Below are 24285 nucleotides of genomic sequence, written 5' to 3' on the forward strand. Positions count from 1 at the left end.
GATTGTCCTGATGTAAATGTCTAGGTGGTTTCTACATGTACATCGAGGGTGATAGTGCCAGTTATGGTGACACGGCACGTATCATCAGTTCAGAGTGCGCTGACATTCAAAATCAGTGTCTTCAGTTTTGGTACCACATGTACGGTTCCGGTAACACCATGGGACTGAGCGTCTACCATCTGCAGGGAAATGTGGCCAAAGAGGTGTGGAAGAAGAGAGAAAACCAGGGAAACATGTGGTACCGTGCACTGGTGGACCTGACACCAACAGGGAAGTTTCAGGTCAGTGAAGGTTTGAGGATTACATAAAAATAAACAAAATAATGCTCCCATCAGTGATGTTTTAAAGTAATCAAAGCAGGCTTGTAGTTCCTCTCTAAATGTATCCTGTTCAGAGTGTTTTATGGGACATGATGTGCTACGGTCCTGAAATCATTTATGTGTGGTATATGAAGAAATGTGTCAAACTCTATATATGTAATTGATCTGTTAGGTGATCTTTGAGGGACGTAGAGGAAGCACATCCCTGTCAGATGTTTCCATTGATGATGTCTCTCTACACAGAGGAACCTGTAATGGTATGTTTCAACATTTGAGCTTTAGAAAAACTCTATTTCGTTTAATTTACAGAGTGATTTCTCACATGCAACTTTAACAAAAGTGTTCTTGACATCTGGTTAAACGCTTTACTTTTTCTTCAGATTTAACAAACCCTGGAGTCTCATTGACACCCGGACCCATCCCAACTACAACCAGACCTACCCCAACTACAACCAGACACACCAAACCCACAACTGCACCCATAAAAACTACAACCTCAGATGGTGGAAGTGCAGGTATGTATAGATATAAATATATCACAGACTGCACTTTAAGCACCGTTAAAAATGTATATTTCTATATCATTTTTTATTATTTTAAAAATGTTATTAAACATTATTTCTGAATGTTTTTTAAAAATATTTATTTAGAAAACAAACACAATTCACTTATTATGTTTAGATGTTGATGCTTTGTTTCATTTAAAGTCACCATTATGGTGATCAGTGTTATATTCAGCATCAAAGACCTCATTGAATGTTTTTAAAACTTTTTTCTGTTAGCTGGGTCTATAGAAATCAGACTTTTATTGTAACAGGTGCTGTAGTTTGAAATAGTAGGGATGCAAGAAAAAAATCTTGGCCTTTTCATTTCCCTAAATATTTTGATAATCTTTTTCACTGTTGCAAAGTTACATTTTCAGAACGTGCTTTTTTACTATATTTTTTGACATTATTTAAAAAAAAACATTTTTTTAACAGTCCAACAGACAATAAAAGGCCTTTTTACACCTTGTCACTTTATGCATTTTCTCTTCTGTTTACATTCAGCCACATAAATGAGTCTTGGCCAAACGCCTGTTAATCCGATCTTCTATTCTTGGTTAAGCAGACTGCTGTTAACTACTTAGAATGGTGATTGCGTTTTTTCTTTCAACAGTTTGTAGCCTGAACTGTGATTTTGACGGTGATATCTGCGCTTGGAGTCAGATGCCGACTGATGCTTTTGATTGGACAAGACACACAGGCTCCACCCCCTCTTTGATGACTGGCCCTTCCTCTGACCACACAACAGGAAGTGGGTCCTGATTTCTTTACTGAAAAACGATCGATACATTTGTTATGTTGATTTCTAAAGTGATTGTCCTGATGTAAATGTCTAGGTGGTTTCTACATGTACATCGAGGGTGATAGTGCTAGTTATGGTGACACGGCACGTATCATCAGTTCAGAGTGCACTGACATTCAAAATCAGTGTCTTCAGTTTTGGTACCACATGTACGGTTCCGGTAACACCATGGGACTGAGCGTCTACCATCTTCAGGGAAATGTGGCCAAAGAGGTGTGGAAGAAGAGAGAAAACCAGGGAAACATGTGGTACCGTGCACTGGTGGACCTGACACCAACAGGGAAGTTTCAGGTCAGTGAAGGTTTGAGGATTACATAAAAATAAACAAAATAATGCTCCCATCAGTGATGTTTTAAAGTAATCAAAGCAGGCTTGTAGTTCCTCTCTAAATGTATCCTGTTCAGAGTGTTTTATGGGACATGATGTGCTACGGTCCTGAAATCATTTATGTGTGGTATATGAAGAAATGTGTCAAACTCTATATATGTAATTGATCTGTTAGGTGATCTTTGAGGGACGTAGAGGAAGCACATCCCTGTCAGATGTTTCCATTGATGATGTCTCTCTACACAGAGGAGCCTGTGATGGTATGTTTCTACATTTGAGCTTTAAAAAAACTCTGCTTCATTTAATTAACAGAGTGATTCCTCACATGCAACTTTAACAAAAGTGTTCTTGACATCTGGTTAAACGCTGTACTTTTTCTTCAGATTTAACAAACCCTGGAGTCTCATTGCCACCCCGACCCATCCCAACTACAACCAGACCTACCCCAACTACAACCAGACACACCGAAACCACAACTGCACCCATAAAAACTACAACCTCAGATGGTAGAAGTGCAGGTATGTATAGATATAAATATATCACAGACTGCACTTTAAGCACCGTTAAAAATTTATATTTCTATATAATTTTTTATTATTTTAAAAATGTTATAAAACATTATTTCTAAATGTTTTTTTAAAAATATTTATTTAGAAAACAAACACAATTCACTTATTATGTTTAGATGTTGATGCTTTGTTTCATTTAAAGTCACCATTATGGTGATCAGTGTTATATTCAGCATCAAAGACCTCATTGAATGTTTTTAAAACTTTTTTCTCTTAGCTTAGTCTATAGAAATCAGACTTTTATTGTAACAGGTGCTGTAGTTTGAAATAGTAGGGATGCAAGAAAAAAATCTTGGCCTTTTCATTTCCCTAAATATTTTGATAATCTTTTTCACTGTTGCAAAGTTACATTTTCAGAACGTGCTTTTTTTGACATTATTTAACAATAAAAAAAATGTAACATTCCAACAGACAATAAAACGCCTTTTTACACCTTGTCACTTTATGCATTTTCTCTTCTATTTACATTCAGCCACATAAATGAGTCTTGGCCAAACGGCTATTAATCCGATCTTCTATTCTTGGTTAAGCAGACTGGTGTTAACTACTTGGAATGGTGATTGCGTTTTTTCTTTCAACAGTTTGTAGCCTGAACTGTGATTTTGACGGTGATATCTGCGCTTGGAGTCAGATGCCGACTGATGCTTTTGATTGGACAAGACACACAGGCTCCACCCCCTCTTTGATGACTGGCCCCTCCTCTGACCACACAACAGGAAGTGGGTCCTGATTTCTTTACTGAAAAACGATCGATACATTTGTTATGTTGATTTCTAAAGTGATTGTCCTGATGTAAATGTCTAGGTGGTTTCTACATGTACATCGAGGGTGATAGTGCTAGTTATGGTGACACGGCACGTATCATCAGTTCAGAGTGCACTGACATTCAACATCAGTGTCTTCAGTTTTGGTACCACATGTACGGTTCCAGTAGCACCATGGGACTGAGCGTCTACCATCTGCAGGGAAATGTGGCCAAAGAGGTGTGGAAGCAGAGAGAAAACCAGGGAGACATATGGTACCGTGCACTGGTGGACCTGAGACCAACAGGGAAGTTTCAGGTTAGTAAAGGTTTGAGGATTATGTAAAAATAAACAGAATAATGCTCCCATCAGTGATGTTTTAAAGTAATCAAAGCAGGCTTGTAGTTCTTCTTTAAATGTATCTTGTTCAGAGTGTTTTATGGGACATGATGTGCTACGGCCCTGAAATCATTTATGTGTTGTATATGAAGAAATGTGTCAAACTATATTTAATTGATCTGTTAGGTGATCTTTGAGGGACGTAGAGGAAGCACATCCCTGTCAGATGTTTCCATTGATGATGTCTCTCTACACAGAGGATCCTGTGATGGTATGTTTCTACATTTGAGCTTTAATAAAACTCTGTCCACTTAATTAACAGAGTGATTTCTCACATGCAACTTTAACAAAAGTGTTCTTGACATCTGGTTAAACGCTGTACTTTTTCTTCAGATTTAACAAACCCATTGCCACCCGGACCCATCCAAACTACAACCAGACCTACCCAAACTACACCCAGACCTACCCAAACTACACCCAGACCCATCGAAACCACAGCTGGACCCATACAAACTACAACCTCAGATGGTGGAAGTGCAGGTATGTATAGAATGTAAATATATCACAGACTGAACTTTAAGAACCGTTAAAAATGTATATTTATATATAATCTTTTATTTTTTTAAACTGTTATAAAACATTATTTCTAAATGTTTTGTAAAAATATTTATTTTGAAAACAAACACAATTCACTTATTAGGTTTAGATGTTGATGTTTTGTTTCATTTAAAGTCACCATTATGGTGATCAGTGTTATATTCAGCATCAAAGACCACTTTGAATGTTTTTAAAACTTTTTTCTGCTAGCTGGGTCTATAGAAATCAGACTTTTATTGTAAAAGGTGCTGTAGTTTGAAATAGTAGGGATGCAAGAATAAAAATCTTGGCCTTTTCATTTTCCTAAATATTTTGACAACTCTTTCACTGTTCCAAAGTTACATTTTCAGAATCTGCTTTTTTACTATATTTATTTTACATTATTTAACAATAAACATTTTTTTACATTCCAGCAGACAATATAGGGCCTTTTTACACCTGGTCACTTTATGCATTTTCTCTTCTATTTAAAGTCAGCCACATAAATGAGTCTTGGCCAAACGGCTATTAAAGGACAAGTTCGGTATTTTAAACTTAAAGCCCTGTTTTCAGATTGTTTTTGATGAAATAGAACGGTTTTGACTTAAATTTCGACATATCCGGCTGCCCCGAGAATTTTCGGGTGTTTGTGTTTCACCTCCCACCTCTACAATAGGTTTATAGGTGCACTGGAACAATCCTTCCTAAAATGCATTAAACTTTTGTTTACAAAGACGTGAAACTCACCGAGTGGTCAGGGTTGTTCACTGTTATGCTCACACAAATATTGCTGCAAAAGATGCTTTCCAACAGGTGTTTTAGGATTCGTTGTTAACTTGTGGACCTATTTTTCCAAACGCCTCACACCCGTACATTCTTCCGCTGAGAGCTTGAATAATACACTCCAGCCCAGGTGGTGGCGCTATTCCGCCATTGCCAATTGCAAGAATAGAAACAAAGTTCCCAGCGCGGAGTAATACCGTACCTCACAGCACATCTAATACAAGTCAATGGAGTTGACAAAACTACAATAAAACCTGTTGGAATGCGTATTTTGCAGCGATTTTTGTGTGAGCATACCAGTGAACACCCCTGACCACTCGGTGAGTTTCACGTCTTTGTAAACGAAAGTTTAATGCATTTTAGAAAGGATTGCTCCAGTGCACCTATAAACCCATTGTAGAGGTGGGAGGTGAAACACAAACACCCAAAAATTCTCGGGGCAGCCGCATATGTCGACATTTCAGTCAAAACGTTTCTATTTCACCATAAACAATCTGAAAACAGGGCTTTAAGTGTAAAATACCGAACTTGTCCTTTAATCCGATCTTCTATTCTTGGTTAAGCAGACTGCTGTTAACTACTTGGAATGGTGATTGCGTTTTTTCTTTCAACAGTTTGTAGCCTGAACTGTGATTTTGACGGTGATATCTGCGCTTGGAGTCAGATGCCGACTGATGCTTTTGATTGGACAAGACACACAGGCTCCACCCCCTCTTCCATGACTGGCCCCTCCTCTGACCACACAACAGGAAGTGGGTCCTGATTTCTTTACTGAAAAACGATCAATACATTTGTTATGTTGATTTCTAAAGTGATTGTCCTGATGTAAATGTCTAGGTGGTTTCTACATGTACATCGAGGGTGATAGTGCTAGTTATGGTGACACGGCACGTATCATCAGTTCAGAGTGCACTGACATTCAACATCAGTGTCTTCAGTTTTGGTACCACATGTACGGTTCCAGTAGCACCATGGGACTGAGTGTCTACCATCTGCAGGGAAATGTGGCCAAAGAGGTGTGGAAGCAGAGAGAAAACCAGGGAAACATGTGGTACCGTGCACTGGTGGACCTGACACCAACAGGGAAGTTTCAGGTTAGTAAAGGTTTGAGGATTATGTAAAAATAAACAGAATAATGCTCCCATCAGTGATGTTTTGTAGTAACCAAAGCAGGCTTGTAGTTCTTCTCTAAATGTATCTTGTTCAGAGTGTTTTATGGGACATGATGTGCTACGGCCCTGAAATCATTTATGTGTGGTATATGAAGAAATGTGTCAAACTATATGTAATTGATCTGTTAGGTGATCTTTGAGGGACGTAGAGGAAGCACATCCCTGTCAGATGTTTCCATTGATGATGTCTCTCTACACAGAGGAACTTGTGATGGTATGTTTCTACATTTGAGCTTTAACAAAACTCTGTTTCATTTAATTTACAGAGTGATTTCTCACATGCAACTTTAACAAAAGTGTTCTTGACATCTGGTTAAACGCTGTACTTTTTCTTCAGATTTAACAAACCCATTGCCACCCGGACCCATCCAAACTACAACCAGACCTACCCAAACTACACCCAGACCTACCCAAACTACACCCAGACCCATCGAAACCACAGCTGCACCCATACAAACTACAACCTCAGATGGTGGAAGTGCAGGTATGTATAGAATGTAAATATTTCACAGACTGAACTTTAAGAACCGTTAAAAATGTATATTTATATATAATCTTTTATTTTTTTTAAACTGTTATAAAACATTATTTCTGAATGTTTTGTAAAAATTAGGGCCGGGACTTTAACGCGTTAATTAAGATTAATTAATTACACAAAAAATAACGCGTTAAACATTTTAACGCATTTTAATCGCACTTATTAACGGAGTCATTCGTAAATGCTGCAGACCCTGTTTTAGTTCGAGAACTCCGGAGTTGTGCTGCAGTTTAAATAAAAGTAGACGGAACCTAAACGAACAGCTGATTTTAACGGGACAACGCATCAGTTTCAAAGTAAAAATTATTTATTCTGGTAAATGGAGGTTTGCAACGGAGGTTTTGCCCAATAAACATCTACCAACAAACTACAGATTATTTTAACATGTATCCTAATGTCTGTTATATGTTAATGTTTGAGTATTGCTGGGTTTAAATATTGTTGTAATGTTGTTTTGTTTCAATTTAATTAGCTTATTGCGAGTTTAATTTAAGTTTTGTTTGCTACTTTAAAATGAATTTCGTTTCAAATAATTTGTCTACTAATTATAAACAATGTTTTGTTGTTAGGTTTTGTGAATATAAATTAAAAAGAACATTAAAAGCAACACCGTGCATCTCATTGATGCATATGCTACCGAATGCCAAAACATGCAATGAGTAGCCTATATCACTTAAAAATCAGCTTGGCAGTCCCCAGAAATTACATTTACACGCGCATTTAGAGCATATAGCAGCACGTTTGATTTGCGGTGTGCTTAAGACTTTCAAAAATCAACTTCATATTAATTTTAATAGGCTACTTTGACAGAGGACACGCACAGAGAATAGCGACGGCAGGTAAAGGAAAAAAGTTAAATGGTGTTTTTCTGACGAATAGAGTCAGTTTGTAAGAACATTTTTAAATGGACTATAAGATCATCAATATGAACTCTGAACAATGAACTATTATAAACATAACAGCAAGAAAACCTGAAGAGGATCTTGCAACATTAAAGAAACAAGCATTTATGTAGGCTAAAGCTATATATCACCTCTTATTTTTTAATTTTGTTAAGTTTCAATGGTAAGACTAAAAGCGCGTACATTACGCAGCGCTTTTCACATCTGAATCCCACTTAAGAAAACTATAAACGATGTGCAACTTAAAAATGTGCATAATATATTTTTTATATTTTAATTTTAATATAGGCTATATAGTATATTATGTTTTGTTGTTTTTATACGTGAGGTGGGGGATCCGCGCAAATAGGTACCGGAACACAGACAGTCAAAACAACACATTAGTGTTGATTCTGGGACAACAAACTGCGTCATCCTGGAATCCACCCATCTCTGTGTTATTATTGAAACAACACATTTTGTGTTACTTTTAACACAACATGTTTTATACTTGAACACAAAATCAACACAAAATGACACATAATGTCTTAAAATTACACATAATGTGTTAAAAGCTTACCGCACAATGATGTGTATAAAATTAACACATCATTTCTAAGAGTGTATACTAAAAATCCATGTAAAAAAATTACTTCTTAATGTTCTCAGGTCAAATATTTATATGTGATTAAAATGCGATTAATTTAGATTAATTAATTACAAAGCCTCTGATTAATTAGATTAATTTTTTTAATCGAGTCCCGGCCCTAGTAAAAATATTTATTTTGAAAACAAAGACAATTCACTTATTAGGTTTAGATGTTGATGTTTTGTTTCATTTAAAGTCACCATTATGGTGATCAGTGTTATATTCAGCATCAAAGACCACTTTGAATGTTTTTAAAACTTTTTTCTGCTAGCTGGGTCTATAGAAATCAGACTTTTATTGTAACAGGTGCTGTAGTTTGAAATAGTAGGGATGCAAGAATAAAAATCTTGGCCTTTTCATTTTCCTAAATATTTTGACAACTCTTTCACTGTTCCAAAGTTACATTTTCAGAACGTGCTTTTTTACTATATTTATTTTACATTATTTAACAATAAACATTTTTTTACATTCCAGCAGACAATATAAGGCCTTTTTACACCTGGTCACTTTATGCATTTTCTCTTCTATTTACAGTCAGCCACATAAATGAGTCTTGGCCAAACGGCTATTAAAGGACAAGTTCGGTATTTTACACTTAAAGCCCTGTTTTCAGATTGTTTTTGATGAAATAGAACGGTTTTGACTTAAATTTCGACATATCCGGCTGCCCCGAGAATTTTGGGGTGTTTGTGTTTCACCTCCCACCTCTACAATAGGTTGATAGGTGCACTGGAACAATCCTTCCTAAAATGCATTAAACTTTTGTTTACAAAGACGTGAAACTCACCGAGTGGTCAGGGGTGTTCACTGTTATGCTCACACAAAAATCGCTGCAAAAGATGCTTTCCAACAGGTGTTTTAGGATTCGTTGTTAACTTGTGGACCTATTTTTCCAAACGCCTCACACCCGTACATTCTTCCGCTGAGAGCTTGAATAATACACTCCAGCCCAGGTGGTGGCGCTATTCCGCCATTGCCAATTGCAAGAATAGAAACAAAGTTCCCAGCGCGGAGTAATACCGTACCTCACAGCACATCTAATACAAGTCAATGGAGTTGGCAAAAACTACAATAAAACCTGTTGGAATGCGTATTTTGCAGCGATTTTTGTGTGAGCATACCAGTGAACACCCTTGACCACGGTGAGTTTCACGTCTTTGTAAACGAAAGTTTAATGCATTTTAGAAAGGATTGCTCCAGTGCACCTATAAACCCATTGTAGAGGTGGGAGGTGAAACACAAACACCCAAAAATTCTCGGGGCAGCCGCATATGTCGACATTTCAGTCAAAACGTTTCTATTTCACCATAAACAATCTGAAAACAGGGCTTTAAGTGTAAAATACCGAACTTGTCCTTTAATCCGATCTTCTATTCTTGGTTAAGCAGACTCTGACTGTTGTTAACTACTTGGAATGGTGATTGTGTTTTTTTCTTTCAACAGTTTGTAGCCTGAACTGTGATTTTGACGGTGATATCTGCGCTTGGAGTCAGATGCCGACTGATGCTTTTGATTGGACAAGACACACAGGCTCCACCCCCTCTTCCATGACTGGCCCCTCCTCTGACCACACAACAGGAAGTGGGTCCTGATTTCTTTACTGAAAAACGATCAATACATTTGTTATGTTGATTTCTAAAGTGATTGTCCTGATGTAAATGTCTAGGTGGTTTCTACATGTACATCGAGGGTGATAGTGCTAGTTATGGTGACACGGCACGTATCATCAGTTCAGAGTGCACTGACATTCAACATCAGTGTCTTCAGTTTTGGTACCACATGTACGGTTCCAGTAGCACCATGGGACTGAGTGTCTACCATCTGCAGGGAAATGTGGCCAAAGAGGTGTGGAAGCAGAGAGAAAACCAGGGAAACATGTGGTACCGTGCACTGGTGGACCTGAGACCAACAGGGAAGTTTCAGGTCAGTGAAGGTTTGAGGATTACGTAAAAATAAACAAAATAATGCTCCTATCAGTGATGTTTTAAAGTAATCAAAGCAGGCTTGTAGTTCCTCTCTTAATGTATCCTGTTCAGAGTGTTTTATGGGACATGATGTGCTACGGTCCTGAAATCATTTATGTGTGGTATATGAAGAAATGTGTCAAACTCTATATATGTAATTGATCTGTTAGGTGATCTTTGAGGGACGTAGAGGAAGCACATCCCTGTCAGATGTTTCCATTGATGATGTCTCTCTACACAGAGGAACCTGTGATGGTATGTTTCTACATTTGAGCTTTAAAAAAACTCTGTCCACTTAATTAACAGAGTGATTGCTCACATGCAACTTTAACAAAAGTGTTCTTGACATCTGGTTAAACGCTGTACTTTTTCTTCAGATTTAACAAACCCATTGCCACCCGGACCCATCCAAACTACACCTGGACCCATCCAAACTACAACCAGACCTACCCAAACTACACCCAGACCTACCCAAACTACACCCAGACCCATCGAAACCACAGCTGGACCCATACAAACTACAACCTCAGATGGTGGAAGTGCAGGTATGTATAGAATGTAAATATTTCACAGACTGAACTTTAAGAACCGTTAAAAATGTATATTTATATATAATCTTTTTTTTTAAACTGTTATAAAACATTATTTCTGAATGTTTTGTAAAAATATTTATTTTGAAAACAAAGACAATTCACTTATTAGGTTTAGATGTTGATGTTTTGTTTCATTTAAAGTCACCATTATGGTGATCAGTGTTATATTCAGCATCAAAGACCACTTTAAATGTTTTTAAAACTTTTTTCTGCTAGATGGGTCTATAGAAATCAGACTTTTATTGTAACAGGTGCTGTAGTTTGAAACAGTAGGGATGCAAGAATAAAAATTTTGGCCTTTTCATTTTCCTAAATATTTTGACAACTCTTTCACTGTTCCAAAGTTACATTTTCAGAACGTGCTTTTTTTACTATATTTATTTTACTTTATTTAACAATAAACATTTTTTTACATTCCAGCAGACAATATAGGGCCTTTTTACACCTGGTCACTTTATGCATTTTCTCTTCTATTTACAGTCAGCCACATAAATGAGTCTTGGCCAAACGGCTATTAAAGGACAAGTTCGGTATTTTACATTTAAAGCCTTGTTTTCAGATTGTTTTTGATGAAATAGAACGGTTTTGACTTAAATTTCGACATATCCGGCTGCCCCGAGAATTTTCGGGTGTTTGTGTTTCACCTCCCACCTCTACAATAGGTTTATAGGTGCACTGGAACAATCCTTCCTAAAATGCATTAAACTTTTGTTTACAAAGACGTGAAACTCACCGAGTGGTCAGGGGTGTTCACTGATATGCTCACACAAAAATCGCTGCAAAAGATGCTTTCCAACAGGTGTTTTAGGATTCGTTGTTAACTTGTGGACCTATTTTTCCAAACGCCTCACACCCGTACATTCTTCCGCTGAGAGCTTGAATAATACACTCCAGCCCAGGTGGTGGCGCTATTCTGCCATTGCCAATTGCAAGAATAGAAACAAAGTTCCCAGCGCGGAGTAATACCGTACCTCACAGCACATCTAATACAAGTCAATGGAGTTGACAAAACTACAATAAAACCTGTTGGAATGCGTATTTTGCAGCGATTTTTGTGTGAGCATACCAGTGAACACCCTTGACCACGGTGAGTTTCACGTCTTTGTAAACGAAAGTTTAATGCATTTTAGAAAGGATTGCTCCAGTGCACCTATAAACCCATTGTAGAGGTGGGAGGTGAAACACAAACACCCAAAAATTCTCGGGGCAGCCGCATATGTCGACATTTCAGTCAAAACGTTTCTATTTCACCATAAACAATCTGAAAACAGGGCTTTAAGTGTAAAATACCGAACTTGTCCTTTAATCCGATCTTCTATTCTTGGTTAAGCAGACTGCTGTTAACTACTTGGAATGGTGATTGCGTTTTTTCTTTCAACAGTTTGTAACCTGAACTGTGATTTTGACGGTGATATCTGCGCTTGGAGTCAGATGCCGACTGATGCTTTTGATTGGACAAGACACACAGGCTCCACCCCCTCTTCCATGACTGGCCCCTCCTCTGACCACACAACAGGAAGTGGGTCCTGATTTCTTTACTGAAAAACAATCGATACATTTGTTATGTTGATTTCTAAAGTGTGATTGTCCTGATGTAAATGTCTAGGTGGTTTCTACATGTACATCGAGGGTGATAGTGCTAGTTATGGTGACACGGCACGAATCATCAGTTCAGAGTGCACTGACATTCAACATCAGTGTCTTCAGTTTTGGTACCACATGTACGGTTACAGTAGCACCATGGGACTGAGCGTCTACCATCTGCAGGGAAATGTGGCCAAAGAGGTATGGAAGAAGAGAGAAAACCAGGGAAACATGTGGTACCGTGCACTGGTGGACCTGACACCAACAGGGAAGTTTCAGGTCAGTGAAGGTTTGAGGATTACATAAAAATAAACAAAATAATGCTCCTATCAGTGATGTTTTAAAGTAATCAAAGCAGGCTTGTAGTTCCTCTCTAAATGTATCCTGTTCAGAGTGTTTTATGGGACATGTTGTCTTACGGTCTTGAAATCATTTATGTGTGGTATATGAAGAAATGTGTCAAACTCTATAAATGTAATTGATCTGTTAGGTGATCTTTGAGGGACGTAGAGGAAGCACACCCCTGTCAGATGTTTCCATTGATGATGTCTCTCTACACAGAGGAACCTGTGATGGTATGTTTCAACATTTGAGCTTTAAAAAAACTCTGTCCACTTAATTAACAGAGTGATTGCTCACATGCAACTTTAACAAATTCTGGTTAAACGCTGTACTTTTTCTTTAGATTTAACAAACCCTGGAGTCTCATTGCCACCCGGACCCATCCAAACTACACCTGGACCCATCCAAACTACATCCAGTCCCCTTGAAACCACAGCTGCACCCATACAAACTACAACCTCAGAGGGTGGAAGTGCAGGTATGTATAGATTGTATTCTGGTTCTATGTATTTTGATTGGTTGAGATCTGATCTGTCAAATGTCTTACAATAATCACCAGAGCAATAATTGTGGTATTTGTGGTATAACCGGAATACATAAGCGGAATAATATTATTTGAAATGGCGGATATTATTATTACCACCTTGGATGTGCATTTTGTTTTTCAATAATTTAACAGCCTGTCATTAATTATTCCTTAAATAATTTATTTGTGGCATCATCAGTGACAACTTTGTGTATTCAGATTATTTGAATTCAATCAATTAGGGCTGTGTATCACCAACAACTTAACGCTACGATACATGTCGCGATACCAAGGCCCTGATATGATATCCATCATTATACGAGTTTTTGAATTCAAGTTCTTTTATCCAGAATTTACCAACATTATTATTTGTTTTAGAGCTGCACGGTTATGACAAAAATGCAAATGACGATTATTCACCTTGATATTGTAAATTTGATTATTAATGGTGAGTACTAGATTTTACATTTGAAGTTTTGAAATGTTTTAGAACTTTATGTGAAGCAGCTACATGATAAATTCTGAACATACAAAATGAAATATTATAATGTAAATCACAAATAATTATGGGAGTTACCGTATTTCTCAGACTGTATGTCGCTCCAGAGTATAAGTCGCACCTGACTAGAAGTTCCAGGACCCGCCAAACTATGAAAAAAGTGTGACTTATAGTCCGGAAAATACAGTATGTTGTTAGTAAAAAAATTCTAAATGAATGTTTAAGGACACTTCAACTTATCAATTTTAAAATCTCTGATTCATCACTGTATTTTGTGCCCAAACATACTTCTGAACACACAGAAATGAGCACAAATGGACAACTGCAATTGAGACTTTTGGCAATTATGTAATTGTTTCACCTGTAGTTGTAATTCAGATTAGTTTTCCATTAATTGTTCAGCCCGGGCGGCATACTGGCTCAATGGGTAGCACTGTTGCCTCACAGCAAGAACGTTCCCGGTTCGAGCCCTGGCTAGGGCAGGTGGCCTTTCTGTGTGGAGTTTCTGCATGTGTCAGCGTGGGTTTACTCCGGGTACTCCGGTTTTCTACCACAGGCCAAAAACACGCAAGTTAGGCAAATTGGAGTTACCAAATTGTCCCTCCCCCAACTTGTGTATAAATCAACTTGTCTGAATAAAACCTGTGTATGGATTACCTGGTTCTCACCATGAATATAGCCGTAGATGCTGGAATGCCGTTAAGAAATAAAGGAAGAAGAAGAATTGTTCAGCCCTAATCTGTTTATTGAACATTAAATAAGAGATGAAGAGAAAGAAAGAGAGCACACTTAAACTGTCTTTCACTCTATGATAATAAACTTCATCTGTGGGTAACATTCCTTATGTATGAATCAAAGATCCATCACAACACTAATACTGGTTACAAAACTAAGTTTATTGCAAAGTAATAAGCTACCTTTAAAATATGTGTTATAATCGATACGAAATCACATGCGTGCCTCATCAGGAGGTCATGTCTATGTCCTAGGGTTAACAAACTCAGACCAGGTTCGGTAACCTGGTGCACTCCAGGTCAATATGACAGCGTAGTAGATCATTGTTAACTACTAACAATGATGATTGTGTTTTTTTTTCATTCAACAGTTTGTAACCTGAACTGTGATTTTGACGGTGATATCTGCGCTTGGACTCAGATGCCGACTGATGCTTTTGATTGGACAAGACATACAGGCTCCACCCCCTCTTTGATGACTGGCCCCTCCTCTGACCACACAACAGGAAGTGGGTCCTGATTTCTTTACTGAAAAACGATCGATACATTTATTGCGTTGATTTCTAAAGTGATTGTCCTGATGTAAATGTCTAGGTGGTTTCTACATGTACATCGAGGGTGATAGTGCCAGTTATGGTGACACGGCACGTATCATCAGTTCAGAGTGCACTGACATTCAAAATCAGTGTCTTCAGTTTTGGTACCACATGTACGGTTCCGGTAACACCATGGGACTGAGCGTCTACCATCTGCAGGGAAATGTGGCCAAAGAGGTGTGGAAGAAGAGAGAAAACCAGGGAAACATGTGGTACCGTGCACTGGTGGACCTGACACCAACAGGGAAGTTTCAGGTCAGTGAAGGTTTGAGGATTACATAAAAATAAACAAAATAATGCTCCCATCAGTGAAGTTTTAAAGTAATCAAAGCAGGCTTGTAGTTCCTCTCTAAATGTATCCTGTTCAGAGTGTTTTATGGGACATGATGTGCTACGGTCCTGAAATCATTTATGTGTGGTATATGAAGAAATGTGTCAAAATCTATAAATGTAATTGATCTGTTAGGTGATCTTTGAGGGACGTAGAGGAAGCACACCCCTGTCAGATGTTTCCATTGATGATGTCTCTCTACACAGAGGAACCTGTAATGGTATGTTTCAACATTTGAGCTTTAATAAAACTCTGTCCACTTAATTTACAGAGTGATTGCTCACATGCAACTTTAACAAAAGTATTCTTAACATCTGGTTAAACGCTGTACTTTTTCTTCAGATTTAACAAACCCTCCGACCATACCACCTCCAGTCTCATTGTCACCCACAACCCCCTCTTGCCCCAAGAACAGTCATTACACTGACTGCATCCCTACCTGCCAGCCTACATGTTCACATCTACACGGTCCACCCAACTGTGACACTGAAGAGCCATGTGTGCCAGGCTGTGTGTGTGACGACGGCTTTGTGCTTAAACAGGGTGTATGTGTGCCTATCCACGAGTGCGTATGTGTAGACAGCAATGGCGATATTCACGACGTGAGTGACGGTCATGCAAAATGTACACTTTATTCTTTCGTTTTTTCAACCCTTAAAAAACATATTTTTTCCTGCTCTCTTTTGCTACAGTTTGGTGATGTCTGGTATGACGGCCATTGCTCACAGAGATGTAAGTGTGAGGAAGATGATGATGATGGTGGGGAGATAGAATGCGAAGATCATGAATGTGATGAAGATGAGATATGTCACATGACCGAGGAAGGGGATTACAGTTGCCAGGACACTGGTACAAATCTTTGCATTAATATCATTACAATCTTGAAATACAGTGTAACGTTATACCACCAAAAACATTCAGTTCATAATCAGAGTTATATTAGAAAGTATCCTAGCTGTTCCAAGCTTTAAAATGTTAGTAAATGGTGCTTCTGATTTTATCTAAAGATATATTTTATAATTTTAAATTTTAGATTATATAGAAATATATCATTTTTGATTACATATAAATATATCATTTTAGATTACATATAAATATATCATTTTAGATTACATATAAATATATAATTTTAGATTACATATAAATATATAATTTTAGATTACATATAAATATATAATTTTAGATTACATATAAATATATAATTTTAGATTATATATAAATATATAATTTTCACAAAATCACATCAGAAGGCCTTTATTAACCCTGAAGCCGCGTGGATTACTTATGCGAAAGATGGAAGGAGTTTTTTTGGGCTTCAAATCAAAAGCACCATTTGCCACCATTATAAAGCTTTAAAGACCCAGGACATTTAATTGACATTTAATTTAATTTTCATTAACTGTTGTGCCTTTTTATACCAGAGTTCAGCAAGTGCACAATCGATGACAAACCCGAGTTCAAGACCTTTGACAGCATGAAGCACAAGTTTAAGGGCAAGGAGTCCTACGTCCTGGCCCAAAGCTTTGGCCTGCCCAGCAACATCCCAGAAGTTTATGTGGTCTCCATCAACAAAAAAACCAAAGGCGAGAGCAGCGAGGAAGGCATGAGCAGCGGCATGAGCAGCGGCATGGGCAGGGGCAAGAGCAGCAAGGAAGACAGCAGCAGCGAGGAAAACAAGAGCAGCAAGGAAGACAAGAGCAGCGAGGAAAACAAGAGCAGCGAGGAAAACAAGAGCAGCAAGGAAGACAAGAGCAGCGAGGAAAACAAGAGCAGCAAGGAAGACAGCAGCAGTGAGGAAAACAAGAGCAGCAAGGAAGACAAGAGCAGCGAGGAAAACAAGAGCAGCGAGGAAAACAAGAGCAGCAAGGAAGACAAGAGCAGCGAGGAAAACAAGAGCAGCAAGGAAGACAGCAGCAGTGAGGAAAACAAGAGCAGCAAGGAAGACAGCAGCAGTGAGGAAGATAACAACAATAATGGTCGTATACGTGTCATCAGAATCAGGGCTTATAACCGCACTGTGGATTTTAAATGGGATTTGAAAATTACGGTGAGTGCATTTTTAGCATTTTTGAAGCTTTGTGCTTTTGGTGTTTGCTTCTTACGTGCATACTTTAAAAATGTGAAGTGGCAGCTGATGCAAAAATTCCTGAGACTTAAGGGTACCTCAACTATGAAGACATTGTATGCTTTAATACTTTATATTTGGCTTCTACTAATAAAATCCATGCTGTTTGGGCCGGCATAGTGCCTTTTGGGTTGATGCTGATTGAGGTGTTAATGATTTACTCCCCACTCCCACCTTCTTACCTCTCAGATCTTCTTTATTTTGATCATCTTTCATTTCTGTATTGTTCATCATACTCTCTGGTTCAGTGATCCAGGTGTTAAAACCAATAAGTGCCACCTACTGTCGGTGTTCATTTTTTAGACTCTCATCTTCCGTTTCACATAATTTTACAATCTATGGTTGAAGACTTGTTTACCATGTTTACCTACCTTTAACATTTATCAAACACATTTTGATTTCAACATTTGGTTGGCATTCGGTTGTACTGTGATATTTTGGCTAGGGCTGCCTAATGATAAGTCACGACTATTCGTTTGCAGAATAAAAGTTTTTGTTTACATAACTATTATACACAGTACATCAACAAATTTTATGTATATAGAAATACAAATACATGTATGTATAATTTTAAGGAAACTATATAATAAATATTTATATATGATGTAAATATACAAATGTTTATACACATGCAAATATTTTTTAATATATACATACATGTGTGTGCATTTATATATACATACATGTGTGTGCATTTATATATACATAATTAGTATACACATTACACACACATTTAAGATGTTAACAAAAACTTTTATTCTGCAAGCTCTTATTTTGGAGGCCTCCAAGTTAAAAGATTTTTCAGAAGTTTATTAAAACTATGACATTTGCATAACCATGTAGCCAATCCCAGTGTTTATCTATTACACCATACGTACGTTTAAAGTCAGGATACCCTATAAAGACCCATTCTGTAGTGTACACCTAGCAGTAGAGACTCATTTAGTGGGCACTGCTACACGGTGCCTGGTTTTAATACTGGATTTCAGACAGCAAAGTAGCAGATTGATAGCCACAAAATGTTGCGGTGCAAAACAATCTGCATTAGAACTGGATATGCCAAAAATGAAGCCATTACCCATTGAAGCTATTATCTACACATCCATATGCTGTTTCAAATCCATATGATTTTTAGTTTTTCTTTGGAACATAAAAGGGGATTTAGCCAAATGTCTTATCATATGATGACTTCAAAGACTTTATTCCAGGTCATCTAAAGCTGTAAAATAAGCAGCATGAACATTTACTGTAGCAAATTTATTTTATTTTAAGGTAGCCTACATTATATCATCAAGATAATGTATACAGTTTATGATGTTCTTGTCAATTTCTCTCTATCGCATGCTAACAGAGAGCACTGGTCACTTCTCTATTTATTATAAAACATCTTATCTGACTGTAGTACATCACTGGCTGCCCAAGAAAAGAAGCTGAGAGGTGGAAATATGGTATTTAAGAGCAACTCTTCACCGTCCTCTTGTGGTCAGTGTGGAGTACTGCCAGAATAACTAGTTTTCATCAGCTTATGCTTTTCTCTTTCTCACTTACAGGTAGATGGGTTGAGCGTTCGTCCTCCTATCTCACCTACTGAAGGAATTAAAATTTACGAGCGCTCTTCTCGACTCTTCCTAAAGACTGACTTTGGCCTCACTGTCGAGTTTAATGGCAAAGGCAGAGCCGGTAATGATGAACGATATTTAATTTATGAGATAAATAATCTTTAATGTGTGATACAATCTTGCAAACTGCCAATCGTGTAAATTTGAAGCACAATAGTAAAATCTGGCAGTTTCACTTTTTTCATGTTTAAGTGCTATAATTGGGTCTCCAGTGCTTCTATCATCCTAGAAAATGTGAAAAAGAACAACCCAGTAACTTAGTTTTGGTAAACCATTCTCTGCAAGCATGTGAAAAAATTGGTCATTGAAATTTGGCTCCCCTTGTGATGTCAGAAGGGGATCTTATTAGAATAATACTACACTATCCAAGAAAAGAGTGAGAGGAGGGAGAGAGAGAGAGCGCAAAATAATAAACAGCACAAAAGAGTTTCAACTTCAACAAACCACCAGTATGGCGATCAGTGTTTGCATTTTTTTCCGCTCATTTGCATTTTAAAGGACACACCCAAAAACGGCACATTTTTGCTCACACCTACAAAGTGGCAATTTTAACATGCTATAATCAATATCTCTGTATGGTCTTTTGTATGGCAAGCCGTTTTAACATTTATTAGTTGAGTTCTTGATATCAACAATTCAATTTTCACTAGTTAACATTTTAATTCTTGATATCAGAAATTACATTTCTACTAGTAACAATGGCAATTGTTGATATCAATAATTACATTTCCACTAGTAAAAATTATAATTCTTGATATCTGTAATTGTTTTTTAATTAGTGAAATGTCACCATAGGCTGCACTCAAATTCATCTGTTGATATCAAGAATTACATTTCAACTAGTAACAATGTTAATTCTTTATCAACAATTCAGTTATTGAAATCAAGAACTACATTTAAACTAGTAACAATGTTAATTGTTGATATATCAAGAATTAATTTGCTAAAATCAAGAATTAACATGTTTACTAGTGAAAATGTAATTCTTGATATCAACAATTGCCATTGTTACTAGAAGAAATATAATTTCTGATATCAAGAATTAAAATATTAACTACTGAAAATGTAATTGTTTATATCAAGAACTGAACGAATAAAAGTTAAAACGGCTTGCCATAGTTTTGAGCTAAAACTTCACATATGTACTTTTGGACACCAAAGATTTATTTTACATCTTTAAAAAGTCTTGTGAAATGTCCCCTTAAATTGTTTTTATAAAAATCATATTTTTGGAAACTTTGAAGTTTTGAGCTTGAATGTTACAACATGGGACTAAATGGTTAATAACAGCCTCACTGACAGTATACCAGCATTTACAGGGCTTAACATTAAGCGGTATGCAATGGTCCAGGGCAACACGAACGATGCTCAGGACAGGGCTGCATCATCACTAGAGTGAATCACTGCATCATTTGCACAGAAAACACAAAAGAGATCTCAATGTGCTACTCACGCGTTGCTTGAGAACTGAATAGTTGTGCACACACATGAATAGGACATATGGAAAGCCACATCTTAGTGGTTCAGATAGCAAAAATATGCATATTAAAAATATGATATAAATATAAATATAAAAATAATTTGTACAAATATCATCATAAACATAGTTTGTTATTTCTTTAGTTAACAGTTTAGAAATAAAACGCATGTGTAACAGTACATTGTATGGGTAGTGTTATTCAAACAATAACATTGTTAATAACAACGTAATAAGGATTTGATAACTTTTTTATTTCTGTACCTGAAAAGTTCAGTAATTTTAGATCTGAATCTCTTTTGTATATTTGTTCTGTTGTGTATATTTTTGCTATTGTTCATTATTTGAATGTTTGTTCTTAGTTTAGTACTGACAGTTTAATTGTCTTTTAAAGTATGTGAAATCTATAGCAACAAAGTTGGATTAGTAGTGTTTAATGTCACAACATTGTTTTACCCATGAAACATTATTAAACAATCAAATCAATAACCAGGCCTGGCCAATTTAAATGAAGAGCTCAGCCCAGGTTTACTCAATTTTGTTTGTTCGAAGAAAATGCAAAAGGTGATAAGATTTAAGGATCCCACAATAGTGTAACTACTGCTCTCTCTCTCTCTCTCTCTCTCTCTCTCTCTCTCTCTCTCTCTCTCTCTCTCTCTCTCTCTCTCTATGTGCAGTGATAACTCTTTCCCATGTGTATAAAAAGAAGATTGGAGGTCTCTGTGGAAATTTTGACGGCAGTAGCAAAAATGACATGATGAAGCCGAACGGGGAGCAGGCAAAGAATGTGAAGGAGTTTGGAGAGAGCTGGAGAGTGACAGACAGACGAAGGTCAGCAGCTTATTTTTATTCACAGAAATAATTGCAGTCAGTTTCAGCACTTACAATTAATTCTATAAAGAGCTAAAAATTAATTGCTGTTTACATATTAATTTTCAAGCATGCCTTAAAACAGGGGTTTTTAAACTTTATGTTGGCGTGTGTGTGTGTGTGTGTGTGTGCATGTGCATATAAATAAATAAAAGCCTCCTGTTGTAAGGCATTTTAGAAAATGTATATGTAAAAAAGCAAATCATTTTTAGCTCTTTATAGAATTTATACACACACACACACACACACACACACACACACACACACACACACACACACACACACACACACACACACACACACACACACATGTATACATATATACGTACATACATCTATCTATTTATTTATTTATAGCAAAATAATTGGCTATCCCTAGTAATGCTGGATGTATAAACCTACACTTTAAAAAATGTTGGTTTGTTTTGTGTTGGGTCAAATATGAACAAACCCAACCGTTGGGTTACAAATAAACCTGTGCTGGATTGTATAAACCCATGGTTGGGTTACAACAATCCAGCATAGATTTATCCATAGGTTTGGGTTTGTCCATATTTGACCCAACCATGGCTTAAATCAATCCAAAATTGTGACAAAATGTGAAAAGAAACCTTTTTAATTCAAATGTATTTGTCCTGCAGTACTTAACTTTGACAATAAATGCTTTTAAGGCAGCTTTATAAGCCTTACAAACCCCAGTGAGTGAGATAAAGGATAAGAAGTAAGGTTAGGAAAAAACACAAAAATATACAAAGTGAATATAAATCATTTTGATATGTATTGTAGCAAGAATTTTCTTTTGCTACATGATGGAAAAATGAATGTGTATCAGACTGGGTATTCCTGTTTGAGAGCACTGACCCACACACTGGATGATGTGTAAAATCCCATGAAAACCATAACATTTATTATTTATACAGTAAACAATGACATTTCACATACCTTGGAACAGTAAAACAAAACTCATTTCTTATTTATATATTTTTTCAAAGTAAATTTTTGGCATTCTCTTATTAGAAAATCACAACACACTGTAATAATCTTAAATGTTTGTTTACCTCTTTAATGTACAGGCGGTCCGCAGTGCTACAGAAATGGCTCCTGCGCTAAAACAGACAGAAGACTGACTGCACCTGTCATCACTACTGACCTTCATCTACACCACAACTAACAAACTACTTTAAGTAGTTAACTAGATAAAACTGGTCTATGATGTTTTTTGATTTTTACTTTATATCTGGAATTACATAACATATATATTTCCTAACATGCAATGTCTTACAACAAACAGTTTTCCACTAAAACCTCTGAATGAACAAAAACAAAAACTAACATTCCTACGTTTGTAGCCAGGCGTAAATGTATGTTAGTTTATTTGTAATGCTTATTTTAATTTTCTAAAAACGTTTACGGTGGATGAATGTTTACTCAAAACAAAATGTACAATACTTTAAAGGGGACATATCATGAAAATCTGACTTTTTTCATGTTTAAGTGCTATAATTGGGTGTCCCAGTGCTTCTATCAACCTAGAAAAATGAAAAAGATCAACCCAGTAACTTAGTTTTGATAAACTATTCTCTGCAAAGATGTTAAAAATAGGTCATTGAAAATTGGCTCCCCTTGTGATGTCAGAAGGGGATCTTATTATAATAATACCACCCCTTAACCACGGCACTGTCATTTAGTGCAGAGAGAGAGAGAGAGAGAAAATAATTGACAATTGAGTTTCAGTTTCAACAAACCACCATTATGGCGATCAATGTTTTTTATTTTATCAGCTTGTTTGCATTTAAACTGATAATTTTAACATGCTATACATTTTGAGCTGGAACTTCAAATATCTACTCTGGGGACACCAAAAATTTATTTTACATCTTAAAAAAGTCTTGTGAAATGTCCACTTTAAGTCGTATTTGATTTCACACCCAAGTGTTTCACTTTCGAATGCATTATAAACTTGTTAGTCACAATCATCTATACTGAGGCAGATTTTTAATATGTACTCACACAAGATCTCATGTATTTTGCACTTTACTATAATAAACATATTTATAACCATTAAAATAAAATGCCATCCTATTTTTTTATCTGCTGTGCTTTGTTTACAGAAAACCATTGCCATTTCAATTTTATGTCATACCGTGCATGGTTTAAAATTATTTACACACTGTAAAAAATTGCAGCATGAAGTTAAATCTTTCCTGCCATTGACGAGTTATCTCATCAATTAAGGGAAAACATTTCCCTGCCAATGATGCTTTCCTTACCCAATTTATAAAAAATTGAAACATAAGCTAATTCTACAACATTGTAAACTCCATGTATGTTTTGATCTTTGTTCTGAATCTGTGCCCGGTTGCATAAAAGTCCTTAAGCTAAGAAATCCTTTACATATAAGGTTAAGGGTACCCTTAATAAAAAATAGGTTGCAAGAATAAACCTTAATTGTTGACATAGGGAACCATAAAAACCATAATGAAAATATTTTTATTAAAAACACTCAAATAAAACTTAATTTTGAATAAACTATGACAGAAAAATTAACGCATACTAGATTATTAATGAAATAAATGTTTTTTAACAGAAACATCTAAAAGGAAAAGCTGCGTGATGAAGTGAAACTAAAGGGTTAATAAACACAAACTGATGCGCTTTCTATATGACGCACATAATATTAAGCCTTATATACAACATAAATGTATTATACAACGTGCATATACTGTATCTGCACAAAATGCAAGACTTAAACTAAGTTATGTACTGGACAGAAAGTATTTC

The 24285-nt window shown here is 36.5% G+C and overlaps 3 protein-coding genes and 1 long non-coding RNA gene across 4 annotated transcripts; all 4 read left to right on the plus strand.

The window, feature by feature from the left end:
• Positions 1–35: 35 nt before the first annotated feature.
• On the plus strand, positions 36–23210 carry LOC135744139 (zonadhesin-like). Its single transcript, XM_065262106.1, has 8 exons — positions 36–281; positions 493–577; positions 15756–16015; positions 16106–16262; positions 16835–17460; positions 19089–19218; positions 21312–21465; positions 22578–23210. The coding sequence occupies exons 1-8, from the start codon at positions 36–38 to the stop codon at positions 22612–22614; spliced, it is 1695 nt and encodes a 564-aa protein (XP_065118178.1). The 3' UTR covers positions 22615–23210.
• LOC135744031 (uncharacterized) lies at positions 2168–3285 on the plus strand. The gene is made up of 3 exons (XR_010530653.1): positions 2168–2254; positions 2378–2512; positions 3145–3285. It is a non-coding gene; the product is annotated as an uncharacterized lncRNA (long non-coding RNA).
• LOC135744123 (MAM domain-containing protein 2-like) lies at positions 3374–5767 on the plus strand. The gene is made up of 4 exons (XM_065262095.1): positions 3374–3624; positions 3832–3916; positions 4039–4185; positions 5619–5767. The coding sequence occupies exons 1-4, from the start codon at positions 3379–3381 to the stop codon at positions 5765–5767; spliced, it is 627 nt and encodes a 208-aa protein (XP_065118167.1). The 5' UTR covers positions 3374–3378.
• LOC135744122 (MAM and LDL-receptor class A domain-containing protein 1) lies at positions 5853–15689 on the plus strand. Its single transcript, XM_065262094.1, has 15 exons — positions 5853–6098; positions 6306–6390; positions 6514–6660; positions 9688–9825; positions 9911–10167; positions 10379–10463; positions 10586–10753; positions 12183–12320; positions 12408–12664; positions 12876–12960; positions 13071–13205; positions 14858–14995; positions 15081–15337; positions 15549–15633; positions 15685–15689. The coding sequence occupies exons 1-15, from the start codon at positions 5853–5855 to the stop codon at positions 15687–15689; spliced, it is 2226 nt and encodes a 741-aa protein (XP_065118166.1).
• Positions 23211–24285: the final 1075 nt, after the last annotated feature.

The sequence above is a fragment of the Paramisgurnus dabryanus genome, chromosome 6 (genome assembly GCF_030506205.2).
Source record: "Paramisgurnus dabryanus chromosome 6, PD_genome_1.1, whole genome shotgun sequence".
In the NCBI taxonomy this organism is placed as follows: Eukaryota; Metazoa; Chordata; class Actinopteri; order Cypriniformes; family Cobitidae; genus Paramisgurnus; species Paramisgurnus dabryanus.

Excerpts from the sequence above, each read along its gene's own strand:
- LOC135744139 (XM_065262106.1), top strand. The coding sequence starts at position 36 with ATGTACATCGAGGGTGATAGTGCCAGTTATGGTGACACGGCACGTATC. Across the intron at positions 578-15,755 it reads ACACAGAGGAACCTGTAATG|ATTTAACAAACCCTCCGACC; the intron begins GTATGTTTCAAC and ends CTTTTTCTTCAG. Across the intron at positions 16,016-16,105 it reads GCAATGGCGATATTCACGAC|TTTGGTGATGTCTGGTATGA; the intron begins GTGAGTGACGGT and ends CTTTTGCTACAG.
- LOC135744123 (XM_065262095.1), top strand. The coding sequence starts at position 3,379 with ATGTACATCGAGGGTGATAGTGCTAGTTATGGTGACACGGCACGTATC. Across the intron at positions 3,625-3,831 it reads GACCAACAGGGAAGTTTCAG|GTGATCTTTGAGGGACGTAG; the intron begins GTTAGTAAAGGT and ends TTGATCTGTTAG. Across the intron at positions 3,917-4,038 it reads ACACAGAGGATCCTGTGATG|ATTTAACAAACCCATTGCCA; the intron begins GTATGTTTCTAC and ends CTTTTTCTTCAG.
- LOC135744122 (XM_065262094.1), top strand. The coding sequence starts at position 5,853 with ATGTACATCGAGGGTGATAGTGCTAGTTATGGTGACACGGCACGTATC. Across the intron at positions 6,661-9,687 it reads CTCAGATGGTGGAAGTGCAG|TTTGTAGCCTGAACTGTGAT; the intron begins GTATGTATAGAA and ends TTCTTTCAACAG. Across the intron at positions 12,665-12,875 it reads CACCAACAGGGAAGTTTCAG|GTGATCTTTGAGGGACGTAG; the intron begins GTCAGTGAAGGT and ends TTGATCTGTTAG.